A 22055-nucleotide genomic window follows, 5' to 3' on the forward strand; every position below is an offset into this window, starting at 1 on the left:
TTGTCATTTTTGCCATTTAATGCCTAGTACATTAAACTCCATTTTTTAATTTTAGTAAATTTTGGTAAAATCGCTTTTGAAAAAAATTACAAGATTCACCTTTCATTCAGATAATTTGTATTCCTTAACATAATAATGAATTTCTCAGGTAAACAAGAATAAAAACATAACACAGCCGCACAAAAAAGGGTAATGTACTTTTGACAGGAATACCTTAACCCCGGCCGTTGACTTCCATCACGTGAGGATTTTGTCCTCACTTCAAGAAAACATGGCGGATATTATTCGACAGGCACGGTTTTTGTGGTTAGAAAAAAATCCTGAGGTTATGAAGTAAAACGAACTTCAGATTCGTGCTCAGCGCATCAAAATACACGTTTTTTGTGCGTGTGTGTCAAAAAAAAGGTGTCATGTACTTTCGCCAGGAATACCCTCCATGAATTTTGATGCGCTGAGCCCGAATCTGAAGTCTGTTTTGCATCATCACATCAGGATTTTTTCTAACCTCACATTGTCATTGTTATTGTCACGACCTACCGAAAAGGTAACAAGGATGTTATGCATCATAGTTTTAGGCGCAAGGGCTAAGACAATATTCATACCATGTGTTTTGTCATTGGAGAGCATTTGATTTTTATAACTTCACCTCAAACAGAGGACAGTTTGATAGGTTGGTGACTTTTGAATAGAAAATTTTTACCGGAAAGAGGATTTATTTTCTAACATAATCTTTTTCTAGCTAGATATTTTTAGTCAAGCGTTTTTCCAATTCATGTATTCCTTCCAAATAAAAGGACCTAGACAGAGGTTTGTCTTAGCGATGACCTCTTTCTTCTCGTGGAAATTCACGAGCTTGTCTACTTTCAATGACCTGTCAGTTTGGCAGTAACCTAATAAAAGATATACATATGTTGACAGGAGCAGTGTTTCATTTAAATTTACCTGATGAAAAATTAAAACTGTCCCCGCACAAACAATTATACTACGAATGTTATTAAAACTCTGCAACAATAATTTTAATTTAATTACTTGACCTTATTATTATAAGACTTCTGATATTCAAAATTTTTGCTTTTTACAAAATCTTTAAATGACTCTGCATCTGCAATTAGCACTTACACTTTAAAATAAATTACTAAAATAGGTATTTCATTCATATTTCGTAGCTAACACCACATCTATGCCCACTATTCGTCATCGGCTTTATATTACTGCTCAGCACAGTTTGCACTGCACTTTCTTCTTCACAAACAACGGTGTGAGTAGCAAATTGATGTACCGCCTAAAAGTAGATAACTATTTATATGCATTCACCTACTAGAAACCACAACTGATCAGTGATCACTGATCTCTTTAATATTTTTTCTCTTGCTTTTATCATTCACATTCCACAGCGTAAAACACACCGCCAGCGCTGATCCCTCCGCAGATGGTTTCTGGAAACGCAATGTCAAATGGAAGTCACGTTGGGTGAAATATTGGCGATCGAAAGCGATCTATGTGCCCGTTTGGAAGAAAGTATGGAGTCCATTGGTGCAAAATGAATGGGTGCCATTGCCAAAAGTGCCACCAGGTTGGGAGGCGCGTAAGGATGGCGTCATCGACAGTTCGAGCAGCAGCGACTGGAGTAGTAGTAGCGGCAGCTCACCGGGGAGTAGCAGCAGCAGCAGCAGCAGCAGCAGTGGTCTGCGTTCGGCTAAGAGCTACAGCGAGTGGGGTGGAGCAAGCAGTGGCAGTAGTCATGGCTCTATTTATAGCGGCAGTAGCAGCGGTAGCAGCGGTAGCAGTGGATGGAAGAAAGGCATCAAGCGTACGCATGTGCGCGAAGTTGCTGTTGAATAGTGTTAGAGAAGATTGTGGAACAGAGAAAATGCGAGCCAAAGAGGATGGTTTAAGAGTTTAAACTTTTCGATATTTATTTGGATATACATACATATGTATGTGTACGAAAATTAAGTATTTATATACATAATTTATTCATTGAAATTAGTTTAGTGTATTTAAAATGATTCCTATGGGATATGTATGAAATTAAAAATAAAATAAAATTCAGAAAAATATTAAAATTTTCTATTTGATCGTGAATCTTTTCTGGATTAATGTAAAATAGTAAAGGTCTGCATCGGAATTCAGTTTGCTTCACAGTGAAGTTTTTTTAAAATATGTATACTACTCATACTCTAACAAAGAGGGCATGGAAGGAAGAGAAGTGAAGATATTGAGCGCTGTATACATAAAAAAAAGTACTCAAACAAATTATGTTCCGAAAAAAAGAGGAACATAAATCAGCAGTACCATGCTGTTAAACTTCCACAAAAAAGATGTTCCTTCACAAGTATTTTTTGAGTATTTTTGGAAGTTTTCGTTTAATGCTACATAATGTTAATGTAAGAGCTGACTCTTATGTTAAATAGCAAACATGGAGAAACAACGTAGGGCACTCCGAATATTTAGCCAACAGCATATTTTTATAAAGTAGCAAGCTTTCCATACGCATACATTTGTTTGTAGAAGATTTTAATTCGTTTGTAGAAGCCTTTGGAAATTCACAAAGTAGAATTTTGGAAATTTAAAAATTTATACAAACAATTTTCTGCTTAGAAATAGAAAACTTGTTACTTCACATGTGTGAGCGCCTGGTATTGGGAAATGAAAATATCAATTTGAAAATAAAAACTGGCCATAAGGACAGGTCGCGGGAAAATGGGCACACATTTTTCGATATTAAAAAAAAATTACATAATATGTACATATGTACATACATAAATCATGTATATGTATGAAAGATTCGAACTTTTTTGCAAACATTGAAGCGTCCGGCCAGAATGTAAAACAATATTTTAAATATATATTGGAATAAAAAGAAAATGTATGTCTTTTCTTAACATTATGTTAAATGCGAACATTTAAAAGAAAAAAGTTCATAAGTATTCTTATACTTCCTATGAAGTTTTCAAACACTACTGAATGCAATCAACATACTCAAGTACTCTGGAAAAGCGGAACAGTGTTTTATGTAGCAGAGCTCTGTTGAGTAACATTGCTCAGTTCCTCAAATTTATGATGTTCTCTTTTTTTGTTCCTATCTTTTTAAGTACTCTAAAATATATGTTCCATTTACTCATGTACACATGTGAAGAGTATTTCTGCTGGTATATTTGCAGTGCTTTATAAAATAGAGACCGCAACGGCTATATCCTTCACAATAAAAATCATAATTTAACCATTAAAATGGAATAAAAAATTTTCCGATAAAATTGAACCGTTTTTTAATGATATTTGTTTCTTCGTTCATACCGCAACGCCGTTATTTTCAGATTTATTTTATTTTGGATTATATAGGACATAAAAATAAAATGAAAATCTAAATTTAACAATTACACAGGCCAACCAAAATGTAAAAAAATTTTGGTGCGAAAAACGTTAAAGCTATTTTAGATAGACTTACAGCTTCCATTAGCTGCAGATTTTGAGAAAAAAACGAGATCAAAGTGTTAAAAAATCGCGTTTTTTGTAATATTTGTAAAACTCTAGCAAAGAAATAACAAGGTGATAGAACCTTCCCCTTAGGCTTAAATTAAGGCTTGAACTTTCGACTATAATCCCTTATAGTCATTTATAAGTATATAGTTTCTTTTATCCCTTAAGAAATGATACAAGTTTCAGGATATGTAGAATAAATGAGGACACAGTGAAGCACATCCCCTGTGGCTGGTTTTGCTAGACGTAGGCTTTCTACGGAGCCTAAAAACGGCTGCCAAAGAGAACGGCTGCTAAGAGAACGGCGATGTTTTTCAACCTTTGTCCTGGTTCCGGAGATTTTCTGATAACGCTATGCACTCAAATGACTACTGCGTAGCCAGCCTAAACTAACTTGCCCAAAGTATGGCCACTTTAGTGACGGATGTCCATGTAGAGCTTAAATTATGAAGGGAGCACTTCTACACTCACCTTATGCAGAATATGGTTAAAAGAGAACTAGACAACTGGAATTTTATTACACTCTGTCCAATCAATAAGAGGAGTGATCCTGCGTTCTTCCCACCATACTTTACAAGGTTCTGTGAGGCGCCTAAAATGTGAAATCTTCACTAAACGTCGAGTATATTTGCTAAAAGAGTGCATAGATCCAAACGTACGCTGATAAATGAGCATCATCGACCTCAAACTTGAACAATACCCTCCGAAACACCGAAAACACTAACAACAGGTGGGTCTAAATTGCTGGCAGTTAGGGTAAACTGTCAAACTATGCGACGGATAAACTTCTGGATTAAGTATACTGCAGATGGTACCCACACGAGTGAAAATCCGCCCACACATCCGGCAGGATTATGGCTTTCGGTGGGTCCTACCATCACTTAACTCATCAGCATTTACGTGAGGGAGTGTCTTTCTGGAGGAGAGATGGGTGCCAAAACCACGTCAGAGCCGGACCATACGCTTACAACGGGAAATGAGTCGGGAAAAAGGTATCTGCTAACGAATGCTCAGACAGGGGAAATCTCTTGTGGGGTTGCAAGCTACTACACCTCCAAGAGACCATTGGCTATGGATGCTCCAAAGTCAAAATAAGAGTCTGGTGGTTTTTGGCCTTACTGGCTCCCCCAAGTGTTCTCTCGAAACGGGACAATGGCACTGTAAAAGATGTTAGCGCCACTGCAGAGCGCAAGAACGTGGCATAAGTTGGGCCGGAGAGGGCGGGTTTCACTTTTGTGCCCTTCACACGAAGTCAGGGATGGAACAAGACGGCCTCGCCAAAACTGGTTTCTTGCGTCACGGCTGCTCTGGTTCTAACCGAGGTCTCTGGTGTAGTGAGTGTGGATGACCTTCTATCTATGCTAGTCCAATAGTCTCCTAATATTAAGAATGAAACACATTTAAATTTTAGTATGGATTTTGGTATAAAAAAAACTTTACTTTATTTTTTCATTGGATCTTACAACAACGTTGCCACTAACTTAAAACTAATCAAACATAATTAGTTAACTGTAACAACTTAAATATAAATTACTTATTTATATTTACTTGTTATGGTTGTTGTGGCATAAATAATTTAATTTAAATTATACGAAATGTGTGGAGAAGGCCGATTTTGATAGCAGCGAAAACTGGAAGAATAACTCTCCAATGGGTGGTAGTAGAGTAGCGCACTAAAACTAAATGAATTTAAATAAATTTTACACATTCATTATGACTTGTGCAGTGACTTAAAAACTAACGACTGGAATACATATTTACAATTACGAGTACAAAAAGCAATGCGCGTGTAAATGAAGTGGCGGAGTGTGATGCTTTCAAAAAGTATGCATGACTGTACTTGCATCGAAGCCTAACATAAATTTATATCTGCAAATAAATGCTGCTTTGCGTGTTTGAGAGGAAGCGTGCTTGCAGGTAATTCACATATCAAAATGGCTGTGTTGCTCAAGAAATTCCCCACTCATCTACGCGCCCGGAAACTTGAAGCCTTGGCCTTGCGCTGCTGTTGCTGCTACCGGCTGTGTACCCACTGCAGGGGATGCCTTCACTTCAGCCGATTTTGCTGTCCGAAAATCAGCTGTGGCGACTGGTTTCAGCTGCGTTGCTTTCTCGTCGCGTTTCCACACCAACTTATTGGCGCCCTCTCCCTGCGCATCCTTACGATCCCAGCCGTGCTCCGCATGTTCGTGATGATGCTCGTGATGATGATCGGGCGTGGGGAACCACTCGGATATGATCACCGGCCGCCAGATCTTCTTCCAAGCGGGCACCCAAATTTCCTTCCAGCCTGGCACCCAAATTTGTTTCCACGCTTCTTTCCATTCGAGTTTTTTGTCCTCAACCCAGATTTGTTTCTTCGCCGGCTTCCAAATTTGCACCCAAGCCTCTTTCCATTCGAGTTTCTTGTCGGGTATCCAAACGAGCTTCTTGGCTGGCTTCCAGATTTGTTTCCACGCTTCTTTCCATTCCAATTTTTTGTCGTCCACCCAGATTTGTTTCTTCGCCGGTTTCCAAATTTGCTTCCAATCTGCCTTCCATTCCAATTTCTTGCTGGGCACCCAAATTTGCTTCTTCGCTGGCTTCCAAATTTTCTTCCAATGCGATTTCCATATCAGCTTCTTCTTCCACAAATCGTGACTTGTGTATTCCCAGCCTTCGGGATCTTTACCCAAATACTTTTCACCAGGTATGCCCACTTTGATCCACTCAGGCGTCCAGTATTGCTTCCAGTCGGGCACTTGTATCTCCTTCCATGCCGGCACCTGTATTTCTTTCCAGACGGGCACCCAAATTTGCTTCCACGCCGGCACTTGTATATCCTTCCATGCTGGCACCTTCGTCGGCACCCATATGGGTTTCCAAATCTTCTTCCAATCCGGTACTTGTATCTCTTTCCATGCGGGTACTTGTATCTCCTTCCATACTGGCTTCCACACCTGCTTCCACGCTGGCACTTTTATATCTTTCCAGGCGGGCACCTTAACCGGCACCCAGATGGGCTTCCAAATTTGCTTCCACGACGGATTCCAAATTTGTTTTTTCGCTGGTTTCCAAATCTTTTTCCAACCTTCCTTCCAAGTGACTTTCTTCTTCCAAAAGCCCGGATCATGGTGGTGCTCATGATGATGATCGTGCACTTCATGTACTTCGTGGTGAGCATCGTGATCCCAGCCGATGCGTTGCTGGGCGACGGTGACGCTGCTCGCTTGCGATTCGGCGGCTTGTTGGTCGATAAGCGCCTTGCCGGCGACAAGTGTGAGGAGGGAGAGCGTGCCGAGGGCACAAAACTGTGAAGGAGAAAGAGAAAAGAGAGAAAGTGTGAAAGAGATCGTTATATGAGCACGAAAAAATAATAATGAAAATTTTTTAGTAAAAAATTGACGCAATATATGTATGTAGTTGGAAAGGTCCTAGCTCAGTTATATGAATTAAATGATAATATTTATGAAGCCGCTATTAAATATTTGGGCTATTATTTTTTCGTTTTGATTAGTTCACATGACAAATACTAAACCGAAGTAGTGAAGCAATAAAATTTCTAAAAATGGTATCAAGATTGCAATGTAAATTTCCTTTTTGACAAATTTTGTAATTTATCTGTATAAATCCATAGCTGGAAATAGCAAAGGAATGGATAATTATCGAAATCCGGCCAAATTCATTTCTATGTATAGTATTCGAGAAAAATAAACAAAGAGAAAATCAACACATGGTGCACCAGTGGCTAAAGAGGTCATTGTCTGACTCAGCCAATGATTGAGGTCACTGCGGAGTTTAGCGCAGACTGTTGATGCTGATAATGCCGCGTTTTGACTGCAGAGACAATGACCATTCCTAATTTACATAACCAAATGCGTGCGTACAGCTAAAATGATGTAATTTCTTTAAAAGGTAATTAATATATAAAAAATGGCAGAAAAGGTACGGCGTAGGTGGCCGTTGGGCCAGCAGTAAGGAAAAGAGCAAAACAAAAATGAAGAAGAGCTTAAATTAAAAAAAAAATAGGTTATGGTTATTACTACTTTCATAACATTTTAATGGGTTTAATATGTAAATTAAAAATAAAATACAAATATATGCATAAATTAGATAACAAAAGTGAAGGTCATATTGTTCCGGCAAAAATAGTTTTCGTATGCTATTTGTAAATACATAGATACAAATGTCTATAAGCATCAAAAGAAGAAATGGAGTAAAATTTGCATTGAAATGTAGTGGTAATTACCACATATAAGTATATTTCAAAAAACTAGAGACGAATTGTTTTGTAGTCCAAATTTGGTTACTTATATACATACATATATAGCAAAGTGTATTTTTTTTCCAAATTGTAAACATTCAAAACAGAAGATATAGAGATTTATGTGGGGACCTCATGCAATTTTCTCAAATCCGGTAATTTTTTGCAAATTAAGCCATATATTTTTAGGGATTTCTCTAATGACAAACTACGTAAATCATATAAGGAATGTGTAGCTCAAAACCCGCAAAACTTGAAAAGAAGCCGCGAATTTTTAAACCGCCTTTCGAGCTATGAAGCGCAGCCAAATTAGATTTAGGTGTTGGTTTTGAAAACACATTAAAATCAGGTCTAAGCAAAGATAACAAACATTGCTGTTCTCACGACAGTCGGGTCTATGTAATCGGAGCCATACGGATTTATAGCTGGCCAAGCACTGCCACTCCATCATTATTTCCAAAAAACTCTTTGGGTAATTTATATGCTGCTGCAACAACAACAATAACACTGTGGGTAATATGGAGCAAAATAAAAAATTCTCATACAAAAAAATTGGTTTTTGGGCATTTTGGGAGCGCGCTGCAGACCCCTAAAAATGATTACATTTCAAAATATTTATCACATAAAATTAGTCGGGAAATGCATATAGCCCATTTTCGAAAATACTCCTATAGTGTAACGCTCAAGTCTTCACCGTCACTTAACACCGGGAAGACCGAAATTTTGAACTACCTAGAAAGACCAAGAGCGGTCAAATCACCTACTAAGACGTTGAATGATTTTTTTATGCGAATGATTTCATATACATATTTTATTCTTTGTTAAATTAAAGTAACATACACAAGTAATGAATGAATGTAGAAAAATAAGTTTCGTTCAATTACCCACACTGGCAAGGTAAAATAACAATATGGGTATAAAATAAAATAGAAAATTCTGTGGAATTAAAAAAGCTGAAAGTTGTTGGTGCATAATAGCGAATAGGTATTGAAAACTTCCTTTTAAAATTTTATTCTTGAAAATCGTCGAAAATTTGGTATATTTATTTTTAGAAAAATTTTTGCTTGTTAATGACTTATATACACACGACCACATCTTAGAATTTCGTCCTTTTACCTTTATTATATTAAAAAAGTAAAACAAATTATAAAGGCATTTCCAATACCTGTTTGTCCTTGTAAACTAAAAACTTTAAAATTCTACAAAATTTTCTCTTTCATTTGGTGCTTATATTGTAATTTTATATTGCACTGCATTTTTTAAAAAAGTTTTTAAATTATTCATATGTTTTAAATGTCAAAGTCCTTTAAAAAAATCTTGAAGTTAGAGAGAAAAACTAATAATGCAATTTTGCTTGTTTTTGGCGCTTAGCTTTGCGAGTAAATTGACTGTCTCCTATATTTGAAATTTTTTGGTTTTTTGTCACAGGTGTAATATAAGAAAAAAAGTCAATTAAAAAAAATTGTGAAGTAAAAATTATTTAAAAATGTACAGCAGTTACATAATTGAATCTGAAGTAATTTTTTCTTTTTTTTTGGTATTATAAATCGGGGTCGGTTTGGGCCTACCAGAAAACTTCGCCAATTGCCACTCGACTTTACGAAGTTCGAGGTCCATTAGGTGTAGGCTAACATCATTGGCAGTATTTATGCTGCTGTAACAAAAACAAAATGAAAATTAGTTACCCTTTGCAGCAATCAACAAAATTAGAAAAATGGGCATTATTTATTTCTTAGCTTCTTTTATTTAGAAAATTAACTTTGCCTCAGACACCCGTCGCCAGGTGCCGACGAATTACAGGCCTATTGAAAAATCTTCTATAGTGATGTGCTGAATTGTCGGTACCCAATACTTCATTTTCGGTACCCGGTACTGGTTCTTTTTGTACATTAAACATTCGCCTCTATATCTTTCAAGTCGAAAAAAAATTATTTTATTGCTATTTTATGTAATTTCACATTAGTGGATCCAAGGTTCAAGCAAAATGCTTTAACGAATGAAGAAGCGCTTCAGGCCTATAAAGATAATATCGTCCGATTCATCTATAACAGAAATGCTTCAAAAAAGTAAGAGTTTCTGTGCATTATGCCGACGAACCGACATACATACATTTTTCACTTGAATCAATAATAAAAGCTCTATTGGCCCCCTTCATTCGGCTATTGATAGGCGAGTCTCCCTGAACCGCTTTTTTCCATATTTTTGGCATATGTGCATTTTTATTAGAAACCTAAATATTTCGGTACCGAGTATCGAAAGTAATGGATACTTTTTTAATCGGTACCGAGTATAGATTAATACTTAAGATTATCGACTCAGCACATCACTAATCTTCTAAAAAATAAAGCTTCCAAAGAAAAGTACTTATTTAAAAAGCTATGCCTGCAAGCGTTTATTTAGAAGCACCCCTGATTTTGCCGCCTGGGTTTTTTATCTAGAAAAAAAAAATAAAATAATAAATAAATAGAGCGCCCTATAATTTTACGCCATCTACGATCGGCAACTGGTTTTATATGAAGCTTTTTCCAATACACTTCGAAGTATGCCATTGACTGGCGAGGTGGGGACCCCTGTTAGAAAAAAAACTTTTTATAATTTTGAATGTTGGAGCTGGACCCACCAAGTGGTAGCCACTCGACTACAGCAGCCGTCAACCTTATAACGGCTAACAACCTCATAGCTAAAGCAACTAATTAAATGCTAAATACCTGAAAATTAATGGTGTTGATTTTAAAACCTTATAATGTATGTATGTATGCGTGTTGTATTTAATATATGTAATTATGATAATTTCACCCTTCATCTCTTTTTAGTTAACAAGCAACTTAAAATGCAATAATAATTTAAGTTAATGCATATTATTACAAAACATTAAGTAATCTTGTATTAATGTAATTTCATGTTGACAAAAAAGGAACAAAAACTCAACACAATTACCAAAAAATTTATGAGACTCAATAACATTCGTAAAATGCCAAGACTATTTTATGCTTTGTTGAATGCCACTCACTGGTTGCTTGAAAAGTTTTGAAAACATGAAAATGGGACACCTGCACAAATAAAAGAAAATGACAACGAGAAAAGGTCGCCTACCTACTTACATATGTACACAGATATGTAAATGCGGTTTTATTTTGGGAAAGCGCAGTCGATTTAGGTTAGCGCCACCGCACGATGGGACTACAGCGGCCAGAGGTAGTAAAAACGTATTAGCGAATTCTGAAAAAGTATTTACGCAGATTCACAGCAAAATTACGAGCTAACCCAAAACAAAAAAACTTTTGATAAAAATGCAAGAATGTAAAAAAAATAAATTTGTAAACAAAATTTTGATTGTGCGCAAATAATTTGAATTGCATCACAAAAAGTTTTTTTTTTTAATTTGCGTCTATTTTTCTAGAATTACTGGACTATAATGTAAACCAATTTTGACGTTCTTTCAGATTTATGCTTTCCTTATTAAAGCCAGCATATACTCTGAATTTCATCAAAACCGAATAATATTTACTATTTCCGCCCACAAGAGCTGTGGGCATGGTAGCCTGTTCAATTTTACAACTTTCCATATTTCTTCATTCGTAAGTGCCGATTAGCGCGTATACGAAATTTTCAACGAATTTTTAGTACGGTTACTACTTTTGGCCGCAGCTTATATGGGGACGTCCCACTGTGCGCCGCTGCCTTGGGCTATTGTCGATTATGCCATATTTTCCGCTGCCGCTTTTGTTTGTGTTTTGTTTTTTTTTTTGGTTTGGCCAACTGACATGATGATGATTTGCATATGAGTTAATATATTGTAAGCAAAAACTCAAAACCAAAAAACTTCCCTTTGGTCTCGAAATCTCTGCTATTTTCACCATTTCCTCTGGCACAATGGTTGGGCAATTTTTTCAGCTCTGCAGCTTGTGCCTTTGTTATTACTTCAAAATGCAATGAAGGGGGAAAATATTGTTGTTGAAAATATAAGTTTTATGCTTTTCAAGCAAGTTTAATCTTAGCAGCTCATTCAGACAATTCAGTGTGACTTAAGTTCACTTTTTTTAGTATGGGGCCAAATAATTTCAACCAGCATCGTTTTATCAACATTAACGTAATATTCGCCTCAATTTTGTTTGTTGGCCTGTCGAAATTATTGCACTTGATCTACATTACAAACGCTTGAAGTGGAAATTAACGCAATGCTCTTAATAATGGGAAATCCCGACAAAGCACTGCTACAATGCCTCGTTTTGAAATTATGCTACTCTTCATTATGATAAAGTCTCTGATGCTGGTTGCAGCTGTGTTGGGTGGTGCCAAAGACGTAAAAATAATAAACATAAAAAGAGTAATTCAGCAAATAGGTCCCCGTAACTTAGGTCGATGTTAAAGCCACTTTCGGGAGAATGAAAATAAATTGTCTTTATGCCGCGATGTATCAATTTGGTATTACCACGCAGCTAATATGGCTGTCTAAAATGATATTGCGCAATACCATCCGATCCATTTGATACCAAGCGATGTTGCAGACCAGTTTACTCCTTTTCGTGTAATTTCTTTAATCCCATGCTGGACAAGATCATAAGAGCCGCAGAACTCAACCTCACAGACAAAAATTTACAAGAGCGTACAGTTGCTGGCGTATGCTGAGTACATCGAGGGTATTGGTATAAAAAATGAGGCACCTTTGGCCTTTTTGCAGGTTGAAAAAGTTCCTCTATCGTCGTGCAAAACTTCACTCTATAAGCCACTCATAATATTCGTCCAAATGCATGATGCGGAAGAGCGAACAATGACAGCATCCGATAGGGCGACCCTTAGAGTATTCAAGAAAGTTTTTGCGGACGATTTACGGGCGACGGCGAGTACCGCAGCCGATAGTAGTAACAGAGGAAGGCATTTCCAATTGCCGTCAGTTGGTATAGAAGAGAAACGACTGGCGCGCTTTGTTGGACTCGGCCAAATGCCTAACGCAGTTATGGCGCCAAACAAGAAGATGAAGAATCCGCAAGCAGACTAGCAAGCATGATACAAAAAAGAAGGTAGTTTCATTTCAAAATTTTTTACAAAAAAAAGTTTTTGAAGTTTCATAAATTGTACAAAATTATCATGAACCAACGACTACAGACCACATAATCAGGCATCGTTGTATTTGTAATAGATTTTCAGAAAAAAGTCTTCTACCTTTTCGGAGTGATTTTTTAGCGATTTGATGTGCTTTCTGTGCTTTATGATTTGAACGAGTTTATGCGTTGGTTGGGTTTGCCAAGAGGCGTAAATTTGCGTGAAAAGTGGGTGCACTTTTATGGCCAAAACTCTAGCATTGAAAAATCGAACTGTGCTGATGCTACGTGGTTGCAAAACACTTTCTATCACGAAAACCATATTTTATGAACACCTTTGGATAATTTTTATTCAGTTTCGCTTATTATATTTTATGATAAATGGCAATATAATCGCACTGAATCACCGCGCCTTTTTTGTTTTCTTTGTTTGTTTTCATTGTTAGGCAGATGTCAAAAATTCTCCGAAATATACTTTTTTCTTGCTTCTTTGAATAGGTGATCTTGTTTTGTTGGTTCATGCAGTACTATGAGCGACCTTGCCACATTGATAGCATTCAAACAATTCTTCAGAGGATTTAATGTTGCGCGTGGGAAATGTTCGGTTATTTGCACAATGATTTTTTGGTGGGGGGCGGAGGTTGTGTCACCTAAAACTCGTTAGAAAGGGAGAGAGAGGTATAAACCTAAAAAAAGTTATCCTTCGCCTCCCTGCCCCATTAAACTCGCCATCAGCAGTATTTTTGCGCCAAACTCCTTTCCGCGTGGGTTGCCTTCGGCCGCGCCAAAAAAAAATAACCTCATCAGTCCAACTCCGTTTACGTCATCCACAGTATTCTTGCGCAAAATCCACATCCAAAATTTGCAAAAAAAAGTGCATATTTCAAACCGAAGCCTTTGTTTTAAATTAAAGTTTAATCCTCTGGCTAGACGCATATTTTAAAACCGATAACCCAAAATCATTGTACAAATAACCGAACCGTATCCAAACTGTCTAACTTATGCATTTTTCTATAACCAAAATTAAAAAAAAAATACACTGCAGTAGTTTTCATCGTATGTGAATAATTCTTGCCGCAAATATATGTTTTAGCAGCGCCACATATTTAGCAGTAAACTCCGAGAATCTATAATACAAGTTGCAGGGCACACTTTTAACTCGACCTCCTCCCTCTTCCACGGATTACGGTACATCGTTTAGACGAACGTACGTTTTGCGTCAGCAATTTTTCATCAAATATTTAAATTAAATTTTCAAGTCTTTGACTCTTTCTACTCGTACCTCTGCTTACACCATATTTTGGCAGTAGACATGACCTCACATACTTCTAATAGGATTTGTTTTTGATGAATCATGATGACAAAATTAATTGTCTTTAAACAAATACATATCGCTACCTAAAGGTGAAAAGGTGCCAAGTCCATTTTTTTTCAAAATTTAGTTTTTGATGCAGAATGGCAGGCAATACGAAACTACATCGATTTTTCGTCTCTCCTGGACAATTAAAAAAATGGACTTGGCACCTTTTCACCCTTAGGTGACGATATGTAAATATGCATTTGTTTATTTTTGAACATTATAATTTGGAATTACTTATATTTCGTTATGGCTAAGTCGTCGTTAACTTTTCAACTATGTATGTATATATGTGTAAGGTTAAATGAAGAAGGCGCCGCGCCGACTTCAATGCTGCGCACATGGTAAAAAATGACATGCCATCCTCTGCTCTCGCCCGAAGACACTATATAGCTTTTTTCTTTTATTTTATTTTATGTTATAAACCTTTTTTAAATAGCTGCAATGTTTAATGAACGTCAGCGGGGTATTATTGTCGAAACTTCTGTACATAAGCACACGCTTCCTTATTGCTTCGATACAAAAGACTTAAGTAACGAACTCCGTCTATTGAAGAAATTTCTTCCCAAAAGATTCAAGCAATAAACTTACGTCACAGATATGTACTATGTATATATTTACTTGCCTGGATATCGACATTGCAATATTGCAACATTTCAACTGCAATTTATTGCAACGAAAGTAAATGCAAATTTTTTTATCCAGCATATCAAAAATGCAAAAATTGTACAACAAAAATACATGAAAATATATTAACACATTCAAGCGGTTGGTGGCAAAAATGGCACAAGTGGATGGGCAAGTTTCCAGTGAGATATGATTACTTTGCGGAAGAGTTACGAAATAGGTAAGTGTTGATGCATACATATGAGTATTTATTTGTGTACATTGTAGCAAGTGGCAGTAAGCAGAGCGGCGATTTGGGAATTCGATGACGCAGTATCTTTTCGCGATCGGCTGTGAGGAGTATTGTGTTGGTTTTGTGGCTTTGCAGAGTAAAGCATACAAAGTGCTAATTGCATGTGGGCAACTCGCGATGATAGTGAAAGTGTGAATGTACTTATATATATATAAACACTTAAATATACATATGTACATATGTGCGCATATGTATTAGGGTGAGCCTTAAAAAATATCAATATCATAGAGCACCACCTTAATTTGTTATACGTACAAAATAAAGACATACACGAAAATTTTAAAATTTTAAATACATTTTTAGCGGTTGCTACCAGAGTTTGCAGAAAATTTAATTTTTTTAGATCGCAAAAATTAGACAAAATTTTGGTTTAGACCAGGTATAACTAAGCGAGTTTATAAATTTATACGAATAAGTTTCAAAAATAATGTCAAATTTATAAGATCAAAATTTTGTCGAATTTTTGCGTTTTAAAATAAAATAAAATTTTTGCAATCCCTGGTAACGATCCTTAATGTTTTTTTAAATGGAACTTTTCGTGTATCTACGTAAAACAAAATATACCGGAGCCCCATAAAAAATTTAGATGTTGAAATTTTTTAAGGTCCAACCTAATGTGTATGTATGAAAATTTAAATATTTACTTGCATTCAGATGAACCGCGTGGTGCTGCTAATAAATGCTGCTCGATTTAGTGTTATTTAGTGAATAGGTAAATTAAACTATTTTGTTTCTTTTTCTTTATAAACTCGCAGTTGCATTACAACATCGAGTGGGAAATGAACGGACATTAATTGTTGTTACTTAACTTTTATTTGGGTCATAATACAAAAAGTATGAATTATCTATATACGCTTTTTAATATTAATTTGTGCCATATTAAAGTTTCTTACGGGGTAACTCACAGTTTATAATCGTCTGGTTCACATCTTCACTGGATGGTTCGCCCCTTTGAGGGTGAATGCTAACTAGGATAAGATAAAAACATAGCGTCTTAGCAGCATCTGGGTGAATATCCAGCATTAGACAGAGATTGTTGAATTTTGAAATGTGTGTCCAAAAACTTTGAGCTTTCATACGGGGCCGCGTCATACGTTTTGTATGACAATAGAACTGCAATCGATTTCCGAAGGTAAAATGATTTTGGTTTTAATTAGTCTTTTTTATAAAAACCCTCATAAAACTTGTTCAAAAGACAAAAAGAGCTTTTATGGTCAAAAACAGCCGACGATCAACTACAAAACTTTAGTCTTGAAATTCCCCCCCCCCCCCCCCTTGTAGGACACACACTTTTATATTTCATATCCGAGCCAGCATTTTTATATTTTGAAATGTTATTTTGCAAACATCAACATATCTGTCATGTGTGGGTTTTCGCGCCATATGCGTTTACTTGCATATATAGCTGTGAAGTCAGATTATGTCATTATGCACAATATTTGGAGAGAAAAGTGTTAATGACATTGCCATGATTTAAAATTTAACCAAACTGCGGTTTAATCGTAATAATTGTGTTTGGAGATATTGCTGCCAGCTAAAAATAATTGACAAATCACGTTGCCAATTGAGTTCATATAATACCACAAAAATTAGCAAGTAAAATATTGTTTACATTGTCAACATAATAGAGCAGTGGTTTGGCGCATCAACCTTGACTCAACTTTTTAGATCGACCGGCTCTCTCCACAACCTAAGGGAGGAGTTTAGGTTTTTTATTGCAGTTGAAATTAGCATTTCAAGACAGCTGCGGACAGCGCTTTAGATTTTACAATGACCGCTGTAGCCGAGTGGTTAGAGGGTCGTACTGACACTCTCTAAGATCAAGCTTCGATCTCTGGTTAATGAAAAATCCCACAATATTATTGAAAACGGTTTTATCTTAGCAGTTAAGCGGTGAATCTCTCAAAAATGCTTACCCAATCAAGATCCACCACTTCCCCTCCAGCTTACAGAATGCATTAGTTTAACATGGGCATGTCATTGAAGGTAATCTAATAAATGTAAAATTTCTTATCATTGCATTACATGGTCCCAAGAAAAATCACAAGAAATATTTTTGCGTTATTTCAGTTGCTTTGCGGTTGCTGTAAATTTTTTTGGAGAAATAAATATATATACTGATTTAAGAAATTTTGATAAAAGAAAATTTCTTTACCATTTCTTGTACGAAATTTTATATGAATTTTTAGTTTTGTTTTTTTTTTTGAGAGCTGCAGACAGAACTTATGCGAGCATTTATGGTTTGTTGTTCAAGTTATGTGCTTACTAAATCGTTTGGCAAGGCGGCCGCCGTGGTTGAGTGTAGAGTCCGACCGATTAATCGGCATCGGCTAATATCGGCACAAAATTGCGCATCGGCATCGGCCTTTTTTCGCCGATTCTTTGCCGATTACTTGGAATTTCTTTTCATATGGTGAGGTGAAGCGACAGACAACAGCCAACATCAAAAAACATTTGGTTGAAGGTGTTTCACGTTTTTTCCATTCAGAAGTATGTTCGAAAATTTTCTTTTATATGGAGGACACCCAGCAAAAAAAAATTGCAAAAAATTAACGGGATTTATAGTAGCTGGTGGTACTCAAAAAAATTCTAAAAAATCTGATTAAAAAGTTAAAAATTTGCGTTGTAGAATGAACCATATTTTTATACAAAATTCGTGGATAAATATTAGAATAAAAATTGTTGCTTATTTTGTGAAAAATTTGCTGTGCCAATACTTTGTTCCGGCAGTGTATGCTCTGTTAAACCGATTTCTATGTATTTTAAAGGCACGCACAATTTGTCATGCAATTTCGGAAATGGATTGACAGATAACACTTTTTTTCGTTGACTAAAACCTCTATCTTTGTCAACGATGTAGAGTTTCTTCTCATGTGTGTTTCTGCAAAACATTTAGTTGAACAGGTCGCATTGGACATGCTTGAACATGCTAATTTAGATTCAAGTATGAATTATAACTAGCGAAGGGGCGTGGGCATACGATTTTTACCAGCAAACTAGTTTTGATAAATTTCAAAGAATTTTGATGAATGCTGATGACGTTGTCACTTTTGGCTAAATAAAAATCTGGGTCGTTCCGATTTCATAGATCACACTGCAGTCTTCTAAGTGTTTTCTTCGATATTCGCAGTATTGTTTTGTGTATCATGAATTAGTTAATATGGTGATAAGTGCCAAAGGAAACTTCAGTGCTAGAAATTCTTTATTCGTAAATTTTTTTGGCGGAATTTTTGATGTCAAAGCATTGTATCCAGCTCTCAGCAAAAACAAATACTTCATACAAAAAATAATAACGAAATTAAAAATAAATTTTCTATCATGATAAAAACATTATAAAGTAAAATCATTCCCTCAAAAGATTACATAAAAGATTTATATCCCTTTGTGCATTTGTGAAGGCAAGTACCACAAATAATGGAACGATGAGCTTTAGAAGCCTTACAAAAACATATACAGATAAATGGCTGTAAAGTAAAATCCACTACGTTGGTTAGGTCATATATGTATAGTGTAATCAATGCGAATTCTGAAGGCCTGAAAGTCGTCGATGCGATAATCGCTCGTGAAGATCGGAGAAGGCCTGCCCTGCGCTTTAATAACCAGCGATTAGAAAATTTTCGTCCCACTGTTCGCCGTTAACGCCTCGTTGAATGGTTTTCTCAGAATCATCGAACCTAATAAGTGCTAAACGATAGTGGTTGAGTTCTGAAAATGTACGTTGACAAGGTATGAATGGACCCCAAAAGTATTACTAGAAAATAGATCATTCTTTTACCAAATGATAAATGTTTATTGCTGTACAAATGTACGTACATATGTATGCAGTGCTGGACATATATGCGTATGTAAGTAAGTAAAAACCACCAAAGAAATTTCCAATGCAAAGCGCACAATAGATATGTGAGCTCTATGCATAGCATAATTACAAACTAATATAGCTGTAAACTGAATTACCAGTCAATTAAAAACCAATTTAATCCGACTGGCTACATAATCCAGTAATAATAATTTTTAATTACAATTTAAAATTTACTAGCAAATTTATGTATAAATAAACGTGTGAAGTTAATGGAGTTTAATCAGCTATTTGAACACACACTCAGGTTCGTTGCTTAAGTCTTTCATTTAAAGCGCACAGAGTAATGCCGCCAATGTAAAACTAGTAGTCGATTGAGTGAGTATTCGAACAAAAAATTCAAAGAAAATAAGCACAACAAAAAGCGCATAAATGCTTGCCGATACTTCCTATTGCATTCGCATCGGAAATAATTGAATGTAGGTAGCAGCGTCCGAATGCCGCCGTCGCCGCATTGCTTTCGATTGATTTGGTGGAAGTGAATTTCAAATGCAGTCAAAGTGCGGAAAAACGATTGCATACATAATTTCTTCTGCTTAAATGAATGCATATATGTATGTATGTATGTATGCATGCACACAGAAAACCGCATGCAATTAAAATTGAAAATCACAACGCAAAGGCGTACTTTGTAGTGAGGTAAATATTGGCTGTTTTAAATTAAGTCTGCCACTGCATTTCTACTGCAAATTTGCCACTGGTCAACGTAGCTTAAAAACAGGCACTTGAAGGTTGTTTGTTGGCGCAAAATTGGTCGGCACTTTATGGGGTATTAAGTAACTCAGTGTTTGGGTGTGGTTCAAATTGCCTGCAACGTTTTTTTTTTTTGGTGTTTACTGGCGGATGTTTAGTTCTGGCAGATCTGCTTTTAATTTTTTGCCGCTTAGATGAAAAATTGAATGCATGGAAAACATTTCTGCGCTTAAAAAGTGCTATTTTAAAACTATTTTGAATTATTTTTTTCACACTTCGAATGTCTCTGATTATTTTCTTAATAGCAAGAATACACTTTAGACACATTTAAAAGTTTTTTTATTAACAATAATAGTTTTTTTTCATTCAAAAAATGTCCAATTGGCTTGCACATTTACCACTAGACTCCGCTGGATCCGCATGGTTCCCGGGTCCTAAATCACAAAATTTACAACTTCAGCGCAATGCAGTGAATGCACGGCCTTGGCGCTAAGAGTAAAAAATTTCCTTCGAGGTTCGTGTATGCGTTTATATAAAGTGCACTTGTAACGGCTAGCACGCCGTGCAGACCAGCTTGAACTCCAGCGTGTGGAGGAAAAAACTGTTTTTATAATTCTTTGACACTCCAGTTAAATACTCCGGCGTAAAAGCAAAGCGGCGTCAAATGCAGCGCAGCCACAGCCACACCACAACACAAAAACCGAGTAAGACAATGTCAAAACCAGGCTAGGGAATAAAAACGTATTGAAAGCGAAATGCCAAAAGATAATCACAAAGAAGGTGGCAATCGGCAGCGAGAGATCCAGAGACCCAAGCGCCAACTTTGAAAAAGAGCCGTAAACTACATATAAGATGTGGCTAAAGAAATGCAGACGCGCATGCGATGTGGCGCACTAGCTATTGAGCGTTTATGAGTATGTAATAATACATACTGCTGAGGAGAAAGACAAAAACAAAAATGGAAAAACAAAAGGCGGCAACCTTGAGTTGTGATAACGGTTTTGGTTGTGCGCTTAAGCGGCGAGCGCCCACTAGCTATGACATAATATCACAAATGTAAGCAAAAGCACGCAAATGAAAGCGTAAGTGAAGCTGAAAGAGCGGAGAGCGACTGACTGATCGGGCATTTTTGTTTGGTTTGGAGAGAAAAGCTGCGATCGCAGCTGGTTTAAGTGAAGCAGTGATAAAGCTTTGGAAAAAGCTTACACTCCTCACTGGCGCTGTAGCGCAATGTAGCGAAGGTTTGAGTGTGAGCACGCATATTTGGGCTTGTTTTCGCTCTTGGGTACGCTCTCTCTCTCTCTCTTCACTTAACCCTTAAACGAACAACTCATTTCGTCATATTTTGCAACTTTTGCATCTTATTCACAATAATTTTCTAGCAACTTCGTCTACTATTGGCGGCTAGTTCCCAAAATATCAAATAATTACTTTTTTTTTCTCCATTCACTTCTGCAAGCGCTTGCAACATACACGCTCCCAAAGTTGGGTAACAACAAAGACTAAATGCTGCTTAACAAAATTATTCAAATAAAATAAATAAAAAAAAAGTTTTCTACTCCCAAGCGTGTGCTGCAATAGCTGTGTGATAAATTCGCGGAACGCACAAAAATGGCAATCTGCAAAAATGATAAATGTAGCCGCTATTTGGCGCACAAAAAAGCAAACACATAGACGTACATACATACTGGTTGATTATGTAGCTGAGTTGCTGCTGAGTTTTATTTTGTTTCCACATTAAAAGGCAGCAGTTATGTCTTAATTGAATTTTTGTAACTATTTTTAATGTAACTGTTTTGTTTACAGTTTTTTTGCTGCATTCCTGGGAATTCTAAGCCAATATAGGCAAGGTCGCCACGTATTTCATACTTTTGTTTTGATTAAATTTTCATTGAAGTGAATCACTTGAAATTCTCCTGATGCCGTAAAATTCAATAAGCAATTTGTTTTTATTAATTGTGCCTATGGCATTTGTATGCCAATGACAGCATAATTAACTAGTTAAATTACCCTGTTTACATACACAAACTTTGGCACATATTTTACATACATACATACATTTAGTAAAGCACAAAACTATATCCGCCGTATCATTTTAATTAAATTTGGTCAGCTACTATTTTGCTTTGCTTTCAAAAAAAAAAATCGGTTAAGGGCAATGATCGCTTGCTGGTTCGTCGCAATTGCTGCTTTGTGCGTGCGCCTACTTATAGATGCACAGCACTCAATATATTATAACCAATTGAGAAGGTTTATTTCGGCACACACATTGAATTTCATATTTTTTGTCTTGCCCTGCTTGCGGGGTTTTATCATTTTTTTGACAATGCTTTGTATGCTTTGTGCATCGGCGTAGGGGTCGCCCGTAAATGGGAGTGCCGTAGATTCAATTTAATGTGTAACATGCCGCTGGGAGATATTCCAAAATGGGTTTAATATAATAAATTTAGTCAGTATTTCATAAT

At 36.3% G+C, this 22055-nt stretch overlaps 3 protein-coding genes across 3 annotated transcripts in view; 1 reads left to right on the forward strand and 2 right to left on the reverse strand.

Annotated features, from left to right (window-relative positions):
* Positions 1–1362: 1362 nt before the first annotated feature.
* On the forward strand, positions 1363–1884 carry LOC118743915 (the record flags this gene model as incomplete). Its single annotated transcript, XM_036476676.1, has 1 exon — positions 1363–1884. A coding segment is annotated over one exon (480 nt), but the record flags the coding sequence as incomplete, so codon positions are not given.
* A 3060-nt stretch (positions 1885–4944) lies between these two features.
* LOC118743182 lies at positions 4945–20302 on the reverse strand. Its single transcript, XM_036475726.1, has 2 exons — positions 19989–20302; positions 4945–6770 (listed from the first exon to the last, which is right to left on the reverse strand). Exons 1-2 carry the CDS (start codon positions 20010–20012, stop codon positions 5448–5450), a joined length of 1347 nt encoding a protein of 448 aa, XP_036331619.1. The 5' UTR covers positions 20013–20302; the 3' UTR covers positions 4945–5447.
* LOC118743180 (TBC1 domain family member 31) overlaps positions 6704–22055 on the reverse strand; it is a 167542-nt gene continuing 152190 nt past the window's right edge. Inside the window, exon 8 of the mRNA XM_036475722.1 lies at positions 6704–6770. The gene's annotated coding sequence lies outside the window, so the exon portion shown is untranslated. The remainder of the gene's footprint in view (positions 6771–22055) is intronic.

The sequence above is a fragment of the Rhagoletis pomonella genome, unplaced genomic scaffold, assembly GCF_013731165.1.
Source record: "Rhagoletis pomonella isolate Grant_MI unplaced genomic scaffold, Rhpom_1.0 Rhpom_scaffold_00007, whole genome shotgun sequence".
NCBI lineage: Eukaryota > Metazoa > Arthropoda > Insecta > Diptera > Tephritidae > Rhagoletis > Rhagoletis pomonella.